General features: G+C 44.4%; 1 protein-coding gene across 1 annotated transcript in view; it reads right to left on the bottom strand.

Moving 5' to 3' along the window:
- TENT4B (terminal nucleotidyltransferase 4B) overlaps positions 1–25,360 on the bottom strand; it is a 36,816-nt gene extending 11,456 nt beyond the window's left edge. The window contains exons 1-3 of the mRNA XM_048958363.1: positions 24,654–25,360; positions 7,189–7,312; positions 2,320–2,366 (exon numbers count right to left, since the gene is read on the bottom strand). Coding sequence (XP_048814320.1) covers positions 2,320–2,366; positions 7,189–7,312; positions 24,654–25,207 — 725 coding nt within the window. The 5' untranslated portion in view covers positions 25,208–25,360. The remainder of the gene's footprint in view (positions 1–2,319; positions 2,367–7,188; positions 7,313–24,653) is intronic.
- Between the last annotated feature and the right edge of the window lie 419 nt (positions 25,361–25,779).

The following is a 25,779-nucleotide window of genomic DNA, read 5'->3' as shown; positions in this document are numbered from 1 at the left end:
CAAGAAGGTAAATAACTGTGAATCATATAAGGGCTGCATTCATCATTAAAGTCAATTTAACAGCTAGACACTGAAAGGGAAAGCCCTGCTCCTCATCTTCCTCTCCCGGATGCACAGTCCTGTCCTCTTTAGTCCAAGTCTGGTATTTGTCTAACCTACAGCAAATCCATATACTAATGAGCCTGGCAGAAACCCACTCAACCCCTCTCCCTCCACATGCAAAACAAAACAAAACCCCACACTCTGAGGGTAATTTCCTGCCTCCTCACAACTCAAAGGTTGTTTTCCAGATGATCCCAGCACCGAAGTGGGCGCTTGGTAAGCAGCTGGCATGTAGTGCTAACAACAGGGAGCAGGGAAGGAGAGAGAAAAGCGTGGCAACTTTTCAGGAAGCAACAAGCTGTTAAATAAGATCAAACCTTCTAGTTAACTTCACTCATTAACTCAGCTCCTTGAAGAAGTATCTCCATCCCTCTAACTTCCTGCCAGCGCACGCTGACGTTCATTTGGCCATGTAAGGAGCTGAAACCCTAATTACTCTTTTTCTTGTCTTTTTTCTTGATTTCCTATGCAAAGAAGGCAAGTGTATAACCTTATAGTTAAGTATAACTAAGGTCATTTCAGGAAGATGGAGAACTGCATAACAGAACACAGTAAAAAGAAAAAAAAAAAGTAGTAACACTACCCCTATCCTTCTCCCTTCTACTCCACGTAGGTTTCATAGCTTTGCTCATTCACAAATAACAATGCTTCAACATCCTCAAGGCATTCAAAGAAACTACATCTGCACTAGATGAAACATCTCTTGACAACAACTAATGTCAGCAACAGGCAAGTTCAGCACCAGTTCAACTGCATGCCATTTAGCTGACAAGGACAGGTAGCATTCAGCACGTTTCCAATAACCATGTTTAAACCTGCTTGGAGAGCAGGAATTGGTGCTGAACACTTCTCTTCTAATTTACTTTAACTGAACTAGTGTTTAACACACCAGTGATGCTGATGGTGGCAGTAGGAGACGTCTTATGTACATTAAGAAAGAAAAGGCAGCCCTCTCATCACTTGAGGAAACATATTACCTGCAAGATAATACAAAGACCCAGCAGCAGAACAATCACATAACTGATACTGAAGATTTTGTATAAGTAAAAGGATATTAAAGAAATTCTAGCACAGATTAACAGAATTAAAAACACAGTCTGCCAAAAACTCAGTTGAAACCAATATGGAGAAAACAAAGTATATGGAATCTTGTAGAAAACAACAAACCTTTTCTTGTTATTCCATCAACTTCAAAACAGTCAAGCAAATACATACAGAACTACAGCTATTAGTCACGTGGATAGGAATCTCTTGCATTTCCAGTGTACAATCAAGTTTAATTAAGCCCATTTAAAATCTATCTTGAAAAGGCCGAGAATGAGGCCAAGAATGAAAACAATGTATATTTGTAGGCCTTCTAACTTCTTACAAAAAAAAAAAAAAAAAAGGACCAATTCAGGTTTCTGCGACTCTTTAGATTCCAACAGTTCACGTTGTAACCCTCATGATCTGACATCACAAGGTGAGATGACTCAGGTATCACTCACATCAGTACTGGATATTAATTTCTCATGTTCCCAAAGAATATTTTGGAATATCTACAGAACTGAATTAAAATGTTAATCTCAGACTTACGCTACATAAATGTCTTTATTTCCTGCAGCCGTTTAAAGCCTTTGATTCTATTTCTATTTAATTGCCAAAAATACTTACAAATTTCTATACAGAAGACAATAAAGTCACAGAGCAATGATTTTCTTTATGAAAACTAGTAACAGATTTTGAAAAGGTAGAGGTTAACTACTATACAGATTTCACAAAAGAAGATCAAGGAAAAGAAACGGTACAACATTGATATATACATTTTTAATCTTCAATGCTAACATTAAGAAGGTAGCCCTACATGTTTTCATCTCTAGATGATGAAATTTGGCTTTTCTATAAGAAGGCTGACTTCTTATTTTGGTTCAGTTTCTTAATAAAGTCAAAAAGAAAAGAAAATTGTGATTTTTTTTCCACAGTGTAATAATTCAGATCTTTTACTGATAATGTGAAGCCTATACAGATGTATTACAGCTAGTAGCACTGGATTTCTGCAACTGGATTTCTGCACATTCTGCAGAGTATTAATAGCACAACCCTTTCTTATTAAAAGAAGTGTGTGGACATGTATGCACAAGTAACAGATACTGGGATACTGGATAGATCTCTACAGGGCTACAGATTCCACAGGATATCCTTTCTCCTGTATGAAATTTATACAGCAAAATTACTAACCTTGTAGGTAAATATAAACCAGTTTTAAAACTTCCAAATATCTGCACCTGGAACACAAGAACAGTGCGTAAGAAATCAGACTTACAGGTTTCAGGAGACAAATTTTCTACAGTTGCTTGTACAGGATGATTGCTGCTACCCTCCATTGGCAGAATTAGGTATTGCTAGCAGGTACGTTATGAAAGAAAGCACTCTTCTGCCAGAGCATTTACATACCTAACGTAGTATAAATAGTTAATGATTACATAAGCACAGATAATAACATTAACGACTTCAACCTTTCTCCCAGTAAACTTTTTCTTAATATCAGGATTTTTACTATAACCAAGTTTGGCAAAAGCCATAAACCAGATGATTTTCAAACACTGATGACTGAAAGAACACACACACACAAAAGACAACACAAAAAACAGTCAGATCAGTTCTGTTTTGCTTTAAGTATACCCTTCTGTTTTTAAACACATATTCAGAATTTAGATTTATATATTTCTGTTGCTTTGTATACTTAAAATAATAAAAAATTTAAACCTAATAGTTTTTGTTGTTGGTTTTTTTCCTGAAATACAGGTAGCACAACTCTCTCTAAAACAGCAACAACAAAATAGCTTCAGGAACTGTCACATGATCATGCAGATTCAGTTCACTGTGCTGGATTTTTATTAGCACTGTACGTTTAAAACATTGTGTATGTATTGCAAGCTGTCCAAAACCTCAATCTCTTTAATGTACCAAGCCTCACCGGGGGTCAGACTCACAATCCAAGTCTCAGAGGGGACTGGGGAGACTTCAAAGGAAAGTTATCTACACATTTGGACTAATTTTCAACTAGACTGTCTTCTGATGCACTTCCTGGAGCCACCTTACAGTTACATATTCTGCCTTAATGAGTCTCACAAACTAGCCTGATACACCTATGTGTATATCAAGTGACCCACTTTTCATATTTTTTCCCTTTGGGATAAGAAAAGAGGGAGACAGGAAAAGATGATGTTCTGTAAATAAGTGCTTTTACACTTTAAAAGGCTAAGAAGCAGAACACAAATTCCTCCTCTTGATTATTTTGCATCACCTCACTCTTTAACCTTTCTTATTCCTAAGGCCAACAAAAAGCACGCAACTGCAGTAAACTTAATGTTCAAAGTCCATAGCTGCTCACAGTACAAAAGATTGCAAGAGATGTTACTGCACTAGTATCAATATTTTACCAGATCTTGACAAAAGAAGAAAGACAAGACATGCTAAAGATAGGAATGCAATGAAAATAACTTTAAACTTACGATAATTTTTTAAAAAAGCACTCTATCAAACTGTTTGGGGCCAGCAGATCAGGATTTATTCCACCACTAAAGAAGTCTGAAAAGTACTTTTTCATAATAAAGCAAACATCGTGGATGGGTTAAGAAAGTCCAAATATGCTTTCACATTACTAAACAAAGGAGTGTGTTCCACTCAACAGCAAAGAAAGCCCTTGTTAAATAAACAACCCTGAAAATATTCATAAACTTACTGATACAACGTATATGACCTTTGCTGAAAGGAATGAGAGAACATCTGCTCTTGTACAATAATTTGGAGTATGAGAAACTGAACTATTATAAAAGAAACCCACACCCACACTCCAATCCCTCTCTCATCCATCAAAACTACAGGGATGGAAGAGGAAGAGAGGGGAAATCAGAACAGATATTTTAAAAGATTCAGATCTATTATCAAAGGAGAATTTAATCCATAGTAGTTGTGTAGCCATTTTCACATTAAAAGCATCCCAAATGCAGGATGCTATTATGAGAGACGTGTTGGTTTTTACACTGTGCCAGTACTGTTCACTTTATTTTTATTCTGTGTAGACAGAGGTAAGAACACGCCTTCATAAGACAGCACTTTGTAGTACTGCAATGGACTCCTACTGCTGTCAGTATTTATCGCCATAAACTTGTTCGAGTCAGATTCCAGAGTTCCTGAAGGAGCTTTCACAACAGTACATGTCCAAATATGTCCTCACTGTGCAGAACTTGGAAACCCACAAAACATGGGGAACTCTGTCCTGTCAAAATCCCCACATCAGGACAAAGAACAAATCTATCCGTAGCCAATTCAAATTCCTCTTTCTGCTGCATCATTAAGTTAAAATATGAGTTTTCTGAAGTCTACAAAAATAAACAGTCCTACTATTTCCAGTCGTAGTATTTTTATAATTGAAGCGCATGAAGTACACAACACTGCCTCAGTGAGGCCACACACTCAGACATGAAGCTGAGGGCACTATGACAAATGCATCCTAAACTCCATTGAAGCACTTGTTGAATACTCAGCTTTTCAGATTCAACTACTCAAAAACCGTTGTGCCTCCATTAAATGCCTTCATTTAATGTTTTGGGTTGTTCAGTTCCAGTGTAATTAAAGCCTTTCTTATGGTCAGAGCATTGCCGATGCCAAGAACAGTTCTCACTTACTAGGAATGTTTCCTTCTAAGCACATTCCCTTGAGTAAGAGAGCAAATGACACAATTGCTAACTTCTATAAATAAAGTAACAGTTCAGGATACCTAGTTTTACCCCTCTTCATCTGCTTTTTCAGCCTTTTCTGACATGAAACAGGAAAATGGAGGGAAAAAAAAAAATGTGCACACACATTCCACACTATCTCTATACAATTAGATTCATGAAGTCTGATTTTACTTCCCGTGGTATCAGATTTTTACAACATACACAAAGCTGAATGTCTATGTTTAACTTGAAGGTTTATTTTAGCTGGATTTGCTGCATCTACCAGTCAAAGCGAACAGCTTAAACATTAACTAATCACTTTACACTACAGCTACAGCAGAGGACATTGGACCAGACGCCACTCCACCTTCTCAGAGCATGTACTCAGTACTCAGATTTTGGAAGTACTGAACCAGTAAGATTTTCAAAAGTTTAGTGATTAACTGAAAAGACTGGAAAATCAGAGATGGCTGTCAAAGTTAAAAGTCAAGCTCAGCACTTAGTTCCCAAGCAGGTCTGTAAAGTATTAGAAAAATGGCATTACTGTAATTGCCAGGTTATAAGCTGGCACAATTCCAGATTATGGCTTAAAAAAACCAGTAACAGTATGTTAGATAGATAAAAAATATTTTCTCAATACCCAAAATCATATATCTAATCAATCAATCAATCAATCAACGATCTAGCTTCCACAGGTTACGTCTGTCCTACAAATGGTTGGAACACCCTGGAAAGCAGTAAATTCTGGTGCACCGTTCAAAAGTCCGGCAGTAACAAAGAAAGATCCCCAAGTAATAAATCCACCCACACCATTAAGCTAGTAAGCCTACAGCACATAAACTTGTCTGGACAACAGTGGCATCTTTTCTAGGCTGAAAATAATGTGCTTTCTCAGTGAAATTCACCACTACAAGACTCTGGTAAGGTGCATCACAGTAAGAACTGTTCAAGGCCAGCAGTGTTTCTTGTCACGGTGGCATCCCACCACTCCTGCTCTTGAACAGGATACACATCCTTGTTTCCTCACTGTTAGTGGAGAGCTACACAACACTGTGAGATATACCACAGTTTGGCACAGTTCCATTAGAAAAATTACTGCTTTTTCCTCAAAGAGAAAATTACCCAATGTGTAGTACTGACTGCACCGACCCCTGAAGTTCTGAGGTAGGCTTTGATGACAGTCAGTCAAGAGGCTGATGTGCTCTTTCCACATTATATACATCACTAACATGCTGTCTGTAACACGTGAACTACCTTGAAGACAGCAGTGTATTTTACACACTAAAACAAACACATACAGATAGCTCACACTGAATTCCAGTAGTCACTCTGCCAATCTCTGAAAACACTTCCCAAAAAAAAAATGTTAGGAAGATCTGAAATGAATAGCAGGTTAACGTCACTCATGTCATAACATTACCTTCTACTGTGGCAGGATCAAAGTGCATTCCTTAAACTAAAGATTTTGCTGTCTGAATTTGGTTTGTTGTTCTGGTTAGCAAGTCCTTATTTTCAGCTACTGTTATCTGTATTTATCTGTAGATAAATGACTAAGGCTACAAATCTGCATTCTGGAAATGATCACCATGTTAGCAGAAACAATTATGCTAAAAACCCAACAGTGTCTCCACAAAAATTTCTTGAGATGTAAAAGAAGCTTTTCTAGTTTCTCTTCAATCCATCATTTATTATAAACAAAACAAACCATAAATACACAGCTCATAAATACAGAGGAGAAACTTGCTTCAGCTGAACGAAGCACTGGCAAAAACCTACCTTCAGTGGAAAGTGGCATCAGAGATTTAAAGCTCAATATATAGTAAAAAGATCTGCAGAGTTGGTTTTTTTTCTGTACAGAAACCTGGATAATTTACATTTGTAAGATATTTCAATTCAGTTTAACTGCCCATTATGGTCTACATAGCATGGCATTGTTAGCATTCCACCTTCAGAGACTTATTCCAGACTGCAGGTCTTTGGACTAGAAGTCCTGCTGCAGACTTTTTCAGTCAAGCTATGGGTTTCAGAATTCATTTATTTTTTTTTAAACGTGGTACAGTATAAGCATGTCTGCCTGCCTGATAAATTTACCTTCATCTCAATAATTATTAATGAGATTAAACATTATTTTGCCATATCTTACATCTTTTCTTTGACTACAGGTCTAGCTTGTCTTTGTTCTTTTCTGTTCTTAGGTGTGATATAAAATGTTGACCTATATTACCATAGAAATAAACACCACCTCTCTTATTTGACTAGAAAGCCTTACTTATTTATTTATTTTTAAACAGAAGAATAAACAGTGTTTTCAGAACTTCAAAGACTAAGCAGGCACAAAATGTTGTCTTTTATATTTTAACAAACAGAACAGCGTCCTACTCACATCTGCATTAGGCCAGAGTTCCTTTATAACGTTTTCTATCCTGTTCACCACTTCCATTCGCATTCTCTCTTCTTCATGTCTGGGAGACATATACTTATAAAAGTCAATGATTTCTTCATGAAGACTGGAAGAAAAAACAAAACAAAACAAAACAAATACTCCTAGTTAAGGACCAGTCTATGAGCATCATACAATAAAAAATATATATATATTTTAAATCTAGATTTGCAACACTTGGCAAGATTTAGTTTCCCATTAGTTTCCTTACACTAACTTGCACCATACGTATGGAAGCAACACTAAGCCTAAGTACCTTCACATCAGAAGTTGCACTGTGTAAAGTCAGCATTATACAGAACATTTCAGTCTTCAACTAAGAATGCAGCTGTAAGCCTAAAGCACATCCAGCTCAAAAGCTCCAAGAGGAGGTTTTCAGCCAGCACTTCCCAGCCTGCCCCTGGCACCAGCAAGGGAATTCCAGGCATCAGTCTATATCCAGCCCCAAGCTTTCAAAAAAGTTTATAGTAATTGTGCCAGTACTAGAGCGAGAAAAACTGCTGCTTTTACTGTTTAGACAAGGCACAAACTGAATATGCATTCTCTCCCCATAACAAGAAAGTAAGTAGTACGCACACAGCAGCTGTGGCTCAGAAACTGCCTGACAAGCAGACAACCAACTTGGCAGATGTGAGTTACCCTGTTATATGTGCTGCTCGCAGTCAGCAAGCTACATTTACATTGCCTTTACTAGACCTGCAATAACAAAGTCTTCACACAGTGCCACTGATGTGGAGACTTCTACAGTATCATACACACATCATCAGCTTGACTAACATCATATTCAAAAAAGCAGACACAAAAAAACCCTTAATTCCAACAAAATACAGAGGAACCCTGGCACAGAGTAGTGAAATTAATTTCATTTGTTCTCTGTAATGATCATTACAGTAACAGTTATTTTATTGAAATATATTGTTTCTAGTTTCCAAGTACGCACACATCCTCCCTTCAAGCTCCAGGGGATCACCAAAAAGGAGTAATTCACAGAAGCACATCTTTAGATCAGACACAGGATCCAACACTTCCCCACTGCACACATGTTTAAATAAATCACATGTTGATAACTGCAAGTTGTACAAAGGTGTCAAAAAAACAGACTGAAACATCCAAAGGGTGTATTTGACTGAATCAGAGCACGGACAGAACTCAGTCCATGACTTGTCTTGCATTCTTCAGCACTGTATGTTACAAACAACAAAAGCTTCTTTCTGTAAGAGACCAAGGGATGAAATATCTATGTTACTTTTTACCCAGCATTTACTGGAATTACATCCAACATCTGCAAGACAACTGTGCCAACAGCCTATTAGCCTGGGATGGCAATCACCACAGGCTCTCTATGGCTAATGCAAAGAGAAGAACGCCTCTGAAAAAGCTCCTCACAGGGATATAACCAGGTCACCGTCAGAGAGAATCTCGCCAAGGCCTCAAGCCCAAACCTGGGGCAGCCTTGCTACCCCCACAGCGCCATTTGGCCCACAGTGATGTTTTTAAAAGACAGAACGGAGCGCGCACTGCTGTCAGACGGCACACGACAGCACAGGCCCAGCACGAGAGAAAACCAAGGGACCTGGGGAGATGTGAAGGTGCAGCACAGCACAACCCTTCTGCCAGCTGCTGGTGGCCCTGGCTGCTCCTGGGCTTCCAGGGCCGAGCTGTTCCCTCAGCCCAACTTCAGGAAACACCGCCAAGTCCCTGAAGCCAAAAGAGGTCTGTGCCGTGCAAACACTGCAGGTCTCAGTGCCTTCTCCATTAACGCACCCACACAACGCTCCTATGGAGATAAATACATCAGTTGGTGCATCCCTGGGAAGCATGTAACTACTGAGGTGCTACACATAAATATCATGCTTGCCTACATCTGGATTGCTCTTACTCTTAGATAGCCGTGCAAGTTTTTATGGTGAAGAGAAGAAATTAAACAGGACACAAACAGACACATCACACCTGCACCAAACACTGCTACACAACATAGACACAGCAAGAATGAAATGGGAACTCTGTCAGTGACAGAAGACTGGCTTTAACAGTACTAGAGGCAGCCCTCAGTGTGCCAGGTGGAAACCTCCCGAGCCCCAGGAGCGCCATGCTGCAGAGCGCAGCCCTCAGCTCCACCTGGAACCGCACTTCCCTGCCCACTGCAACTGCTGCCAACAAGTGAGAGAATGATTAATCAAAGACAAGATAAACAGAAGCAGTAACATGCAGATTTCAGAGCAAAACAGCATGACTTGGTAGCGTGACTCCAATTAATACAGAGTTAACTCGAATTGTATTGAAAATTAAAACCCAAGGTTATTCACTGTCTTAATCAACATCTATAGCTGCAGTTTTTTGAAACAATTTGTTGAGATTAATGGAGCCTGTTGTCTAAAGTCTCTAGTGGAATTTTATATCTTCAGCTGAAATGAAGATCAAAGAGACCAATAAGTTATTTTTGGCATCATAACAGTATTTTGTTATTGAATGCCACTACATTCATTAGCTATTTAAGATAAAAGTCCTTAAAAGGAGGCTTGTTTTTGAAAGGAAATTACGCTGTAATAAACCTGATGACAGCACACAGGGCTATTTTACTTGGCTTTAGAGTCACACTGAAGCTATCAACACCCTACAGCTACTTAGGATGCATGAGAGTAGTCTGCAATGCATAAGAGCATTAGTTTACTTATTACAGTAAATAGCCGTAAATAAGCGTGTCTTTGTCCTGTATCCAAGGAAGTCTTAACATGTGGGGAGAAAAAAATAATCTTACAGTTGCTCTGAGTTTGCCTTAAAAGCAAGTACCAGCTGTATTGTGTCCTGCTTTCAAACTGTGTCAAGATGAGCTCACTACAATTCTACAGACCAAACAGAACCGAAGTTACAGAGAACATGCCGTGAATACAACGGACTGCAGTGTTTGTTATGTTTACCTGACAGTGACAATGATGCATCATTAAAAAAGTAAAGGATGGTCACAAAAGTTGTAATGACAAAAAGGACATCACACTGCAACAGCCTGGAGCAGCACTGGGAGGAACACAAAGCCTGTTAGACCCTCAGCAATAAGGCAGAAAGCTGTGAGTCATAGGGAAATAGGACCTTACTTTCTTTTACAGTACAACTTGTGGGCTCTAAAAGCACCACCCAAGGTTCTCCAACTACGTGGCCAAGATGCTGTTATTCTGGAGGATGAACCCTACCACACCTTTGCCAATCAATTAAAAGCAGTCATGGACAAACAAAATGCGATTTCTGCTTGAAATGCTCTGCACGCAGACACAAACTCAGTTGCCTGATGTATGAAGCAGCACAACTCACTCCAACAGGTTCAAAACTGGGCCCAGGAGAGCTACCTATAGCCATGCTGCTCCGTGAAACTGGAGACACGCTGGTGCAGACCAAATGCTGAGAAGCAAGCTGCCATATTCCTAAGCAGAGCAGGGAGACAGAGATAATAACAGAATAGCAGCTTGTTGTCACTGTGTGCTGAAGTACAGTTCTATGCTAACCAAAGAAATCAGTTGTAATTGAAAATTTCCTGCTTTTGTCATTTTAGAATTGTACTATAAATCCATTTGCTCTTGCTCTTCTTCACCTTTCACTTCACAACAGAAATTACATAGGCACACATTTTAATTTCCCCGATAAGGGTGTTACCCACAGCTTCTGATCCAGAATTCCATAGTGCTCATGTTCTACAATTTATCCTACAGGACGTTCTGATGGAAGCTCCATTTTCAAAGTGATGAAAATTTAAATTATTAAGAACCTCTGTGGACTGTGGGCAGAAACAGGGAATGAACACACAACTTCTGCCTCCCCAAACTCTATGCTTTAAGATGAATCACTTCTGATTTCAGAGCTTATTGATTTTATATCCACACCTGGATGGGATATTTACAGTGTACTTCTGTACCACTGAACAAGTCTTTATATCCGAATTTTCTTTGGCTGAATCATTCCTGTGCAACAGTGTTCAGCTGCCCTCACCATTTCGTATCTACTCCGGAGGAAAAGAAAACAACACAGATGCATCCATCCCTCCACTCATTAGGAAAGCCAGGATTGCACAGGAAGAGAGAGAACAACTTCGGTTTGAAGCTTCCCAGGATACTTGACTATGAAAAAGACGGCACTGTTTCTGTGACTATAAAGCAAAGAAACAAACAGGATTATGGCAGAAATTTCTGATCCTTTAGAAGTTTTGGGAACCAAACAAAGCTTGTCCATCTCCCATTTGTGAGCTGTTTGGTCCTGAAGGGACTTTGAACAAAACTGAGGCAAAGGAAAAGCACTGGGAGCCCAAACCCCTCCCTCCTCCAGTATTTTTAAATACAGAAGTAACACTGCACTCTCTAGCAGCATCCCAAATTCGCTTTTCAGTTTTAATGCTCATAATTTAAAAAAATTATTTCTAGATCATTATCACCATCATCACGTATTCAGTAACAAAGCAGGACAGAGCAGACAACATGAAGACCACAAATCATTTTGCCTACCTTCAATCTGAAGCAAAACCAAGCATTAGAGCAGCAAAGGGAGCAGTAAATACACAGCATCTGCTGAGCTCCTGTCCCTACCACCTGCGTCTCTGTAGCAGAGTGTGTGTGTGCTAGGTTTTAAGCTACAGAAATAACAACTAAGTGCATCTGCAGGTGATTTAACAGGCAATTAAGCTTCATGACAACGAGTAGAATCAGTCCTCATAAGAAACTAAAATTACACTGAACAAAGCAAACAACTTCCAAAAGCCACAGAGACTTTGGCCATCGTTTTCTACCCTCAATCTCTGGATCACATCAATGTACTACAGGTCACACAGTAACCAGATTTTGTGGCCACGCATGTCTTATGGGAACTTCACAATGAAAAATCCCCAAAGATTTCCCTGTTAGTAAGGTAACAGATAGGAAAGCGTAAGGAGGTGTGACGGGGCTGCTGAGAGCTGCACTGCTGGGACGGGCAGTGCTCTGCATTCATCCACCTACAGCCAGACACCTCTGAGCAGCACCCCCAGCTTGCCGAGTGACTCACAGAACTGCCTTTTCACACTGAGGGCAGGCAATGTTTCCCCAAATAAGTAAGTGAGGCAGGAGCCCAGACCCTGCTTTCAGGACCAGTGTGTTCCAAGATTCATCTAAATACTCTGATGTTAAATTTGAAAACATTTCCCTGAATGGAGCTTGTTCACTTTAAAAAGCCATGGTTGACTGATCATCACATTTCTTCAAATGCAGTGGAACAAAGAGAGATGCCACAAAAACTTAGATTACAAAGCCTATAATGCCTGTCCTGTGCAAGTATTTGAAATCATGCCGTGAAGCCTCTCCTCCTTTCTCCCAATAAACACCACTCCCCCAGGACCTTCCAAAAAAAAAAAAAAAAATGCAGCTTTTTAGTGATGTCCCAAACTTAACGTTAACTTATTGGTTTAACAGCATCATAAAAAGCATTAAAATAACTGCACATTGGCAATGGCAAGACATACTAAAACACAGGAGGGAAAAGAAAGCACTGTAGGCAGCTTTTTCTATTACTGAATTTAAATTATCACCATCATTTCAGTTTGTTTTTTTTTTTTAGTTTATTTTATAGATCCTTTGCTTCAAAGCAGATGAACAGTCTCTTCTATAGTCTCTTCTTTAAGCTGACTCAAGTAACTTCTAACTACAACTCCAAGTGCATTATTACAGTCAAAAAGTAACACAAGAGATTGACTTTTTCTGACAACACACAAGTGAGCATTTTTCTTCACTGTGTCAAAATGGCTTCAACTTTTAGTAACAGCTAATGTCTTGAGACACACTTCTCATTCCAGCAGCCCCTCTGGTGAGCACACGTAAAATACTGCAAGGCCTTTCTCTTCAGCTCACTTGTAGAAAAGCATCAGTCTGTTGGAATACAGTGAAATATATAAAGCGGCTCCACATTTTGCAAATTCATAATTTGGAAAACAGATTTATATTAAAAAGAGCCTTTAGATGCAGAGCACGACTATTGGTGTGCACATTCTATGTTCTGCAATAGCAACAAGGTAGAATTCTGAACAGCTAGCACTTCTGAAACATTAAAGGTATCTGTTTCCCATAGTGAGGAACCAGTAAGTCCACAGTCTGCCAGATTCTCTTGTCAAAAAGCTCTCACCTGGAGAAGCCAACACTGGTTTGTAAGATATTTGAAACGAGGCTTTAATGAGAAGTAAAATACTTATCAGTAGCAGTTCAATGTATATTAGCTGCACTTTCCCAGCAACGCTGTAACAACACAGTGAGCTGGGGTTAGTGCTAGCACTGTAACAGAAGTCACCCTTGGGACATCTCCCCAAGGACTGCAATTAGACCTGACACCTCCTGAATCAACACAACAGGTAAGAGAAGAAAGGTGTTTTTTTAAAACAAAACAAAACAAAAAACAACCACATCAGATCAGTTCTGCGAATGCCAGCCATGGTGTTTACTATTAAAATAGATCAGAGGGATCCAGTAGGTCAGCTTATAGTCATTTCTATTTATCTTCAGACACAACACTACATCAAGCTCTTCACACACCACTAACACACTGCTACTATTTTGTTAGTGTGGGAAATATTCTCGTGTAAGTGCTCCATGTGAGGTGTGCCAGTAAGTGACACCGCATGCTGCCAGGGCACAGGCAGGATCACTGCACTCTCTGAAGGCTGTCCACTACTTCTGATGGACAACAGCTCTCCTCCTGGAGACTGGGATCCAAGCTACAACTCACACCACAGGCTCTCCTCAGCACATACACCACCAGGCCACCTCTGAGCTGAGAGTCAAGTCCATTGTGGGGCCGAGCAAGCCTGATGCAGACCCAGAACAGAGCTCTGGAACAGAAGAAAGCTGAAGAGAACTGTGTGCTCTCCCACACACAGTGGGTTCTGCCTGGTAAATGCTCTCCTCGCTTATCACTTCGTAACAGATTTCACTAGGAAGATCAGTTAAACGAAGAGGAGAGCAACACAGTTACTCACTTCAGCCTCCTTCCATCTGAGTTGATTTAAACTTCCAGAACTCCACTCCACACCCACAGCAGCCTTACAATGAGCAGAGGCAATCCTGGACCCCCCCCGCTCACAACAAGTCAGTCAGAAAGCCGGGCCGAGTCTGAGCTCCCCCCACAGCAGCAGCTGCTGACACACCTGGCTGCAGAGCAGCAGCCACGATAAGCACGCAGCTCCCTCACGGCCACTTGCACAACAAGCACACTGCTCTGCTGCTCAGCAAGAACTGCTCAGAACAGAGCTCAACTCCAGACAGCTCCATTTCAGTAACACAGCATTTGATCAAACTTGCAAATAATTTGATGTCAGAATATTGCATCCAATAACAATTTACATCTGCAGTACAGGACTTATCAGGTCCAGCACAAGAACATTTTCAAATAAAATCTCAAATCTGAGTGTACCAGCTAAAAAATCAGCGCAGAGCCCTGTAGCTGTTAATACAGCGCTGGGTGGCTACCTGGGGGATCAGGGAGGGCTCTGGGGACTGCATTTGGAAACAAGTGCTCAGATGTTTGTGCAAGGAGGCATTTTGAGGGAGGAGGAGGCAGAAGGTCTACACGTGCTGTGGCAAGGTACAAGGAACATTTCAGGTAGCTTTTTTCTTTTATCACTTGCTATCTTTACAGTAAGGCTGTGCAAAGTGAACTAAGTTCAGATTAACAACTGAGTATTCATTTGGGGGCCCATTTAACCAATAATATACTCTCTTACAGGTATGTATTATGAGCTACCTATTCACATTCTAGTTTGCTCTCTGGCATTCTGATGCTTTCGCTTAGTTGCACAGCCACCAGAAAGAACATGTGCAAAGCTGTGTGCCACACTTGCAACCTGCAGCATTCCAGGGAGTCAGCAGCCGCCTTCTGCTCTGCTCAATTGCTCTGGGTTACATGGCTTCAAACAGTAACAGCCAGAAAAGAACAATACTTCAGTAGCTCACAGAAAAATGTTTCCTGAGGTCCCTTCTCAATGACAGAGATGCACACCCAGGAGCTTCAGTGTGAGAACTGGAAAAAACACTTCCTCATCCCACGCGGGCTATCAGACATGTTCCTCACAGCACCCAGAAGAGTAAATCTCTGACTAAAGCTGCAGATCAAATCATGGTTTTTCCTTTCTTTCTCGAAGATTGAGCTGGTACACCTGTCAGAAAGCTACCAGTATGAGCCTAGAAAACACCTTTCACTGAATATACTTTCCAAAGTCATAAAATCTTAGAACTCATATAGACCATTATATGCTAAAGAATGACTTGTTAAGGACATAATGTGACTGCAACAACTGCTGAATTCTACTTGGACACAAGGACAAGAGAATCTGGATGTGGTGATAAAACAAGGATCCTAACGGCTGGAGAGTCAAACCCTCCCAAAGGGCCAGACATAACAGCAGGCAGCTGAACTCTGGGTCCCTCTGTAGGACGGGACATCCCCAGCGCAGCATTAATTTGTGTGCAGGCTCTGACAGAAGCAGAAAATGGACATGAGGCTGTTCAGAGCCCTCACACCACGCACTCAAGATTCATCCAACTAATTTACTGAAACCACCATCTCAAAATAATTTCGTTAATAAACCGAAATGTAAGTGAATTTGTCTAGCACACCAAGAAGCGAGCACAAGATGCAGCAGAGGAGCCCAACTGGCCGGCACTCAGTGTGTCGCTGAGCTCTCCACACACTGCTCAGTCAACTGAGGTTGTGGACAGTGTGTTCCTGAGCCCCTGCAGCTGGTACAACCCAGAGGAGCAGTTGCTGAAGTGAACTATTTCAGCATTCAATGACTTAGTACCTACAGGCACATCCTGCATTATACAAGAAATGAGAGATGAAGTTTATTATTATACTGTTACACTCTTCATTTGCTTCAAGGTACTGCCATCCCAGGAGCTGACACTGCTACTCATTGTCACTGAAAGAGTATCTTTTACTACCTGTAGGTGCACTGTGGCATTTGGCCAAATTGTAACCAGAGCAGCTTCAGAAGATCAGTAGCTAATTCAAATTTACATAGATTTTAGCTAAGAAAATGTTTACAGCTGATGTATAATACAATTACAAGACAGAAACAAAAGCAAGACAATGTTCTTTATCTGATCTCAAAAAATATCTAATAAGAGGTAAACCCAACAGCTCAGTGAGACAAACCTCTCTTGCATACAATGTTGGAAGCAGAAATAGGTATAAAGCTGTTAACCTCAGACAACTGGCTCTTCAAGGCAAAAACCAACATGACGATGTTCTCCTGAGTACCTGCCAAGTATGACTCCAGCAAGGAGGAATCCTCATGGATGAATGGGAATGAGACAATGAGACCAAAACACAACCAGAACGCCAAGTAAACAGAAGATCCTCAAACACTGGTTGAATCACCCAGCTACAGCATGACATAGCCAAGCAAATAATAACAAAACCCATCAGGATCTCACTCTCTCAGCACAGCTCAGTCCTAACCCAGGCCTGGATGACCTGCAGCCACAGCCACTATTCGGGCCCAGGCAGCTCCCACCCCATGCTGTGCAGCCCAGCTGCTGTACTGACAGCCACTGGGCGCCTGCAGGCTGGGAATCCCTGACACAGAGCTGGCAGAGCCCAGGCACAGGCTTTTTGGACTACATAGGAAAATGCCTGCTGTTTCTGAAGTAACAGTGGAATTGAACAGCTTCAAAGTTAACACAGTGAGAGAAAAACCTATAGGAAGGGGCTGGCTGCATTAGCACTTGTCTTCAGCGCGGGACCACTAACAGACCAAGAGGCTGGGCTGGGCCCGCTCTGAGTGCACACTGCTCCTCAGACTGCAGTACTGCAGCAACACTCCCACACTAATCATGCAAGACGCTTTATGAAGGCTTATCTCTACGCTGTATTTGTGACAATGCAAGTTTTCTCAGCATTTATTGAGTCTGTAAACAAACGGCAAGAAAATAAGCAACATTTTACACATGTGCACTCAAATCAAACCAGCAGAAAAAAAACAAACCTAGACTGAGCAAAGGCAGCAAGCCAAGTTCCTGCTGACCTGGAAGCGCAACCCTTTCTCCAGCACCCTCATTTTCCCAGTACTGAAGTTTGTGAAGAACTTTAACGTTTGCATCCACCCATTATTAAATCCCATTACTTGCAGAATCACAGCACCATTTCCCCTGTGCTGCTCAACAACACTTAAAAAGTAATGCTGGCTGACTCATTCCTCCCTTCAACCCTAACCTCAAATCACACCAATAAAAGAGTAGGTGTACATAGGCACACTTTGTCCCTAAGCCCCCTACTGCCACCATTTTTCAGTAAAAATCCTCTATAAACCAAAGCAGAAGAAATAAAATGCAAGATGAGACAGAGCAGTGTGGCGATGGAGCGTGCCATACTGTAAAGCCTTCTCCAAGCAACTGTGGCAAGACTGTGTCTCTTTAGCTGCGCACTGCTTCTGAATAATTCAGATGTAGTTCCCATGCCAAGGAGGACATTACGGGGCTGATCTGGAACGAGGTCTGCCAAATAATCTTAATTGTCACCATGGGAGGAAGGAAATTAACAGACTTTGCTGATTTACCAGCACAAGACATCCTCAGGTGCTGCCATGGGGTGGTTTGCCCTCACTCTGCGCTGCTGCTGCCTCCCAGCCACCACCAGCCCTAAGGCACACAGCAAGCACACAGTACCACATAGGTTTTGTGACACTACTTAGAGGCTCAGAACAGTAACTGCCAGGGACAGCTAACTGCAAAAGACCTGGACTGAATGCAGCAATACTAATACATTAATTGCATGGTTACGGTACAACAGTTACCACCCGTGCAAAGACAGTTATTCAAAAGGTAAATAGACTCCAAAGACTCCATAGGAGAGGTTTTTGGACACGTTTACAAATAAGGACTCTGTTGTCTAGATCCAACCTATCTTGCTTTGACATCAGAAGTCCATAGTATACCTGGAAAAAAAATCCTGCTGCGTTATCTGTTCTAGGTTAAAGTTTCAAAATGATTAAAGTTCAAATCACTTCAGTAATGCTACCTGCATTGGAATTGGAAAATTACCTGCATTTGGAAAAATATCTAAAGCCAACATCCAGCTTCTTGGTTTACACTCTTTTCCTTCTGATAGCAATATTTTCTTCACCCCAATTTCTAGATTTGAGGACAGAAAGCAATATTCAAATACAACCAGCGTCACTCCTTGGAAGTTCATCTGCATGGATAATTCAAAGGAACAAACTCTCATAATTTCAGAAATCACAGCATGTTCAAATACTGAATTAGAATGCAAACAGCTCACTAAGAACAGCAGTAGCATTCATTTGCTTATAATATGCTCTATGCAAGATTTCCACTTTGTCTGCTTCAGACAGCCTTCTGTTTTTCTTCTGATAGGAAAAGGAGAACCAAGGAAGGCTCTCAGGCCACGTGCACCAGGGATCTCCACACAACATGTAACGTGGCTCCAGGCCACATCCTGCTACTGCTGCCACTGCCAGCATCCAGCAAAGAGAGTGGAACACTGTTATGCATCACATGCAATATAAACAAAAGACTTGGGAGCAAAAGCCACCTCTGCAACTTCAGTGCATTTGTTATTTTGGAGTACATACTCTGTATTGAGAGATGTATTCTGAATCATCACATTATGAAGTCAATAGGAAGTAGCACAAAGTTTTACAGTACTGTTTTGATGGTGGTGTTCTGTATACAACTTCTCAAAGTGGCATTTCAAAGCATTAAGAATTTCCAAAGTGAAAACCAGATCTCATTCTCCAGCTTTACAGAAGGGAACACCCTGGAACAAAATGTAACACTAAGATGGTTAAAAAACAACAAAGCAGAGAAAAATGCAATACTATGCTTTGATGGCATGGGTCTAGGACCAACAAAACACTCTCACGCTTCCTAAAACTGATCTCATGCTAACAGCTTGCCCATTAAAAAATAAGAGCTAGAACTCAAACACAGTTTAAGGCAACTCCAATAAAGATCCAGCAGATACTCTTTTCTCAACTGCACGCTGCTGAGGAGAGCATGTAGCAGCTCTTGGGAAGCAGCAAACACCCAAGGGGGAATGACACTCTCTTCCTATTACTTAATATAGGCATCCCCATCCACCAAAGAAGTCCACCGAACTTCTGTTCCTTATATAGCCGCTCCAAGGTAAGTAGGTGCCCAAGTCACAAGCAGAATGTAAGAATCAGAGCAAACAAAACAGCTCACAAAAATGCATTCAAATGCTCTTTCCCTGCATGTGTAGAAGCCAGCAGGTCTACAGAGTTCTCCTTAAATTGTTTAAACGACATGCTGAAATTTTGGCACCAGCACAAGATTCTGCAAGCTAAACAATACTGTTATATAATATTTACAGTGTGTTTCCTACAGGTTTCCTCAAACTGCCTTTAGTCTAATACTTGCACCTCCTAGTAAGCCCGTTTCGCTCTCCCTCCAGAATAACAACCCGTCCCTACCTGAGGCTGCAGGCAATAGCTGACCCCACTCCCACACAGCCCAGCTGCCCGCCTTCCAGAACTGCACAAGCTGTCACGGGGGCCCTGCCAGCACCACGCTCAGCACAACGCTGACACTAACAGCAATCTCATCTGACAGACACAGGAAAATGATGCGCACTCAACTCACATCCCTGGACTTCTACCTTAAGGCTTACACACGTGGGTACAAAGTGATGAGACAGCACAGTTCTGGGAGACTGTTTCAGAGGGCTGATAGAATTTCTGAGCATGATGTGCATGGTGAATTCAAGTGCAACCCATGTTTTGACGCACATTTCTTCATGAGCTCCATAACATGAGCAACTACTCCAATGACACATCTAGAGGCACACACAAACCTCACTGCTGTTTTACCAGCACTTCGGAACAACAAGCACTGGTTTATTTACATGAAGCTTTTGTAGGCACCAAGCTAGTGCAAGCAAACCAAGTATCGCCCATGCTTTAGATTCAAACACTGAAGAGTACACGACGAAAAGCAGCACAGCAAATGAGGATGACATTACATTTGCCCAGGTTGGGCACTTAGCCACACAAGTCAGCTGTACAGGTACACCAATTTGCTGTGCTCACAGTACACCCAGCTGCTTTGCCCATGCTCCAGCTCATGTGGCAATACTGCTGCTGTGGCTGACAGCACACACAGGTGAGAGCTGTGAGACACAGGGCTCGCTGGCTCAGGCTGCCCACAGCCCTGCTGCAGCCACACACGCACTGCTTGGCTCAGGCTCAGCACGGTGCTCACACCTGCACACTGAACTTCTGCCTTAAAAGACACTAAGGGGCCCAAAGAGCTGACAAATGCCACATGAAAATAGCAGATTAGAACTTCTCTGGTAAGCACATACAGCTTTAAGCTACTTCTTCCTGAGGTGGTTACGGTTCTACTTCACAGCATCCCCTCCTCCTGACCAGCACCCAGGGAAGCCCTGTGCCGTGCCAGCCTGCTGCACCTCCATTGGGCTGGGAGCCTCCCTCTCATGTCCAAGTCACTGTTATCAGCGTGCTTTCAGTACTCCAAAATACTCAAGTCTTCAACATAACCCAGCCTCTCCCTCACTACTACATATAACATTTTTATTCCTAAACTCACACATTAGTCAGGTTTTCCTATGTGACTGCATGTTGTAGTAAAAATTATCCAGTTCCCTACAAAGTCCCCAAACCCACATCCTGGGAGCTGCTCGTGAGCTCTTTTCTTCAGTGCAAGCATCAGAGAAACAGCAGGGGACAGGCCAAAATGAGGTGCATGGCTTTCTTTGGTTAGCTTCTTTTTTTTTTTTATTTTGTTGTTTCACATAAAGCTTCTGCCTTATGCAGTTCTTTTACACAGGTTCAGCCTTATTTGGAAGGAGCTGTAGGACCTATCTTAGCACCCCAGATGATTTTTGTGCCCTTATAGCTATGACACAGTGCTATCAGCATTTACTGCCGTCCTTGGAGGGAAGGGAACAACACAGAATCCCCCCACGCCCCAAACCACATATCTACCTACACCCTTGACCTTTGCTGCTAGGAGAACCAGATCCAGGTAAATTCAGTGACAGTTTTAAACAGACATATTATATCTACAGCAACATCATCCAGGTCCAGCACAGCTTTCTGTGCTGTTGGCTCTTTGGAACACCACTGCCTGCTGACAATGCCAGCAGAGGACACAAGACACATGCCTGAATCCGACAGTGCAAAGCAACTCAGATGCACTGGACACCTGCTTTACAGTGCTGCTTCCCATGTCTCAAAGCTGAGAGTGCCAGCACAAAGCAGAGGAGTATGAATAACACAAACATTATCAACAGAACAAGAGGTCTGAACACTGTTGTAAGGAAAAGCATTAAAGACATGCCAGAATAAGATGTGCACAGCAGTGCCATTAACTCAGTGAAACAAAGCGGCCACATGTTGAACACAGCCAGTATTTCTGCACCAACGAATGCTCACAAATACTGTGCACGCTCTGTAAGAGAACTGTCTTGATATGAAATCCATGCAGTGGTGGGTTACTGCTCAGTTATCACCTTACACAGACTGCATGAGCTGAGAAAATATTGTTTCTCAATAAAAATAAAAACAAGTGAAAGGAAATGCCTCAAACATTTATCTAAAGCTTCTGGCAGCTCAGTAGCAAGATAGTTAAGTTACATGCTGTCTGCCACATGTTTACATAAACTGCCCAACTAGCTAAGAACTGCCGGGCAGTTTTTCCAGACAGCTGATCAATAGAACTGTGTGCTCAGAGCCAACGGACACGCAAGTGACATCCTTGCCCTGGAAACATGAATTCCACTGTCTGCTCCCAGCAGTGTATGTGAACAAGTCAGGCCCGGTCCTTTTGAAAATGCGACTGCTCAGTAACATGGGAGCATCCAACAGACTCAAAATTTAAAGTGATCAACAGAAAAAAATAAGGGAAGGTATTCAAGGAAAAGCGGCAAGCCCAGATTATTTGTAACATTTGCATGGAACCAAGTACAGAGGGGAAAAAGGATATTTTTAACACCAGTGTAAGGCTTTGCAATACAACTACGTATCTTCCTTTACCCAGTGCATGCGAGGACTAACCAACACAAATTCTGGAACCCACACTGCAAATACGTAATTTAAAATATGCACTTTAGCAACAGCCTCATTTTCTGGTTTACAGAGCTCTCTGTCCATCAGTGCCACACGGTGCTCTAGGACACGGGACAGAAGCCCACCAGCAGCTGCTGGCGAAGAAGGCACAGGGCAGCGATGCAGTGCGCAGCCGAGCAGTAATGCAGAGCTCCACCATGCCCCACTGGCAGCCAGGCAGGCACCCTGCAAACACCCAAGGGCTGTCTGTGCTTTCCTAAGAGCACAGCACTTCAGAAAAAAACAAAAAAACAACAAAAAAACCTAACAAGTAGGAGTATATCTTAAGGACATATCCTAAAGACCTTACCCCACCCTGAACAAAGGAAATAGCTAAAACAGGACCAGCATCACATAACCGCGCACCACAAACCTGACAGCCCAGTACACACAGAAGACTTCACTGGGCATCCAACTTTGAGTGTGAAAGTGATTCAGGTGAAACTCTCCTACTGCAACATCGCCTTGAACACTTGGGTGCAGTTATTACCTTGTGGCTTCTGATGAAGCTAAGCCCCTTTTTCCACTTTGTCTCCTCAACGTGGAGAAAAGGTTTATAGATTTACAAGAAAGAAGGGCTTCTAAAAGCAATCCTCAACAACCAAGTAAATAAATGACAAGCTGGAAGGTGTTAGAGTCCAAAAACTAACTTTAAAAATGTTTGATTTAGTGTGCTTGGAACGTGCTACCCGTAAGTCTTGTGAAGGACATCGTGGAGGCTCTAACACAGAGAGTGACCACAGAATTCAGAACTGCACAATTCTGCAATGTCACTTTACAAATTATTATAAACCCAGCAGTAAAGGTAACAGAGTGGCTGGCAAGAAAACAGGGAGCCTGGGGCTGTAAGAGTTTCTTTTCCAAAGCAACCAACAACTTTGAATATTTGTTCTGACACTTCTTACAGGAGGGCAGTATTCAGTAGGCAGGAGGTCAGCACTTCCCATGGGAGGCACAGAAGGACCCGTAGGCACAAGTTGGGAGCACCAACACAACCCACTCACATCAGTACTGATTTCTAAACCGAGTCCTTCCCACCCCTCCTGTCACCACACACCTTGGCCAGCTGAACCCTGGGACGAGGCCTGATGTTTTCTAAGCGAGAAGGATTGGAAAGGGCGCTACACCCTGCACTGCAAATCCACACTTAACAAACACGTGTCAGTGTACTGCTGCTGGGGAGGAGGGAGAAATGGGTCACAGCCAAAGGATGGATTCTGAGAGCATGAACTTTAAAAATAAAAAGTAAAACCACAGAAATTATCAATGGATTTTAACCAGGGATTCACCCATACCAGAAGTCATCCACAAGTTTAAATAAAGGAGTGAGGAGGGGCTTTGGACAGAAGATTCGTGTTTGCCTGCTGTCGATCTCTGTGGTCTCAACAACACCAAGGGATGAGACCTAAGCTAACAGAGAAACAATATGGACAAAATCCTCAGATCAGCACTCGCATTCCACAGTCAGAGATCCATGAAAACCATTAATAATCCCATACCGAAATCCATAATGCTGTATACACACACGGGTTCCTTGCTCAGAACGGCAGGCAGCATAGGAACGCACCTTCTCTGTCACCTCTCTTAGAAAACGCACCGCCCCCACCGTCGCTCCCCACGAACGCCCTCCTTTATCACCAGCAGACCTTTAGGTCCCAGCTGCCGCCCCGCGCGCGTTCGGCGCACAGCGGGCCCGGGGCACAGCTCACCGCCCTCTCGCCTGCGGGCGGCTCCGTGCCACATCCCCGCAGCGTGCGGAGCCGCACCGCCGACCGAGCAAAAAGCGAGACCGGGGACCCGCGCAGACGGAACGCGCGGGCATGGCCACGCCGAGACTCTGCGGCGGCGCGCGATCTCCAAGCGCTCCGCGGGCGATCCGTGTGTAGCACGCACCACGTGCACACGCAGTGACAGCGAGACGAGCGTGCGAGAAGATCCCGTCCCCGCACCTAGGCGTGCCCGCCCCATTAGCATGCACACGGACACCTCTCGGCCGCCGGCGGAACGCGCCGCTTCGGCCTCGAGCGAACGCCTCCTTCCTTCCTCCCCCTCCCCGGTTCCAGCACCCGCACCGGGGCCGCCCCTCCGGCCCGGGCCTCGTACCCGCAGGAGCGCGGAGCGCTGCCCTCCACCGCGGCCCGGCCCCGCCCGGCCGCCCCGCACCGCCCCCGGGCCCGGGCCGCGCCCCGCCGCCCGCCTCAGGTGTCGCGGCCCGGCGCCCCCCGCTTCCTCGTCCTCGTCCTCCCCGAGGCCCCGGCCGGCCGCAGGCCCCGTTCCCCGCCGCCCGCCTGGCGCTCACCCTACGACTCCTTGGCTGTAGTTCCTCTTCTTCCAGGGGGTGCCGGTGTAGAGCGGCTCGGCCGGCCCGGCCTGGGCCCTGGCGGCCGGCCCGTCTCCCAGGGCGGGAGCCCGGCCCTGCCCGGGGGGCCCCAGCAGGAGGCTGTAGTTGAGCCCGAAGGTGCTGGCCTTGTTATCGCGCTTCCTCTTGTTGCTGGCGGCCGCGGCGGCGGCGGCGGCGGCGGCGGGCGGCACCCCCCGCGCGGGCCGGGCCCAAGCGGCGGCCCCCGGGGGCGGCGAGGCCTGGCGGTGGCCGCGGTTGTGCTGGTTGTTGGCGCTCTCGAGCGGCAGGAAGTCGGGCTGGGGGTCGGCGCGGGGGGCGCGGTACATGCCGGGCGGGGAGGCCGGGCCGGCCCCGGCGGGGGCGCTCTGCTGCTGCTGCTGCTGCTGCTCCTGCTGCTGCTGCTGCTGGAAGTAGAGGTTGCGGACCCCCTGCGTGGTCTCCCAGATCTGCATCCACAGGCGGTTCGAGGGGCCGAGCTGCTCTGGCTGGAACCAGGCGATCCGGGGATCCATCAAACGGGGACCCACCCCGGCCGCCTCCGCTCCCCGCGCCGGCCGCCGCCGCCGAGACCCTGTCAGCGGGTCCCAGCGTTAATGGCGGCTCCTATGGAAGGGCAGCTCCGCGCCTGCCTGTTCGCCGCCGTCGCTCCACAGCCCCCGCCCCTCCTGGCGAGCGCGGCGAGGCGGGGCCCGGCCGGGCCGCCGGCACACGGGCCGCGCGCAATAAAGGGGGGCGGCGGCGGCTAGGCCGGCCCGGAGCTGTCAGTGCCGGTGCGCCGCGCGGCTCTGCTCCTCTTGGCCGCCGTCGGGGCCCTCCGAGGCGAGGCGGCCGCCGCGGCTTCTCTCGGGGCGCGGTCCCCGCTCGCCCGGCCCCGGCCCCGCGCTGAGGGGCGCCGGCTCCCGGCGGGCAGCAGGTGCGCGGGGCCGCCCTGCACGGGGTGCGGCGCCCGCAGGCGGAGGCGCGGAGCGGCGGTCGCTCCGGTTCCCCTCGCGCGAGGCACGGCGTGCCGGCGTCGGTAACTGCCGCGCCGCCGCGTCCCCCTTCTCGTAACGCGCCCTGCAGCTGCGTGAGGGCTGAGGGGATT

Source organism: Lagopus muta, chromosome 12 (assembly GCF_023343835.1).
Source record: "Lagopus muta isolate bLagMut1 chromosome 12, bLagMut1 primary, whole genome shotgun sequence".
NCBI classification, from domain to species: domain Eukaryota; kingdom Metazoa; phylum Chordata; class Aves; order Galliformes; family Phasianidae; genus Lagopus; species Lagopus muta.
Note: the sequence above shows the minus strand (reverse complement) of the source record. Positions and strands in the feature narration are given on the sequence as shown.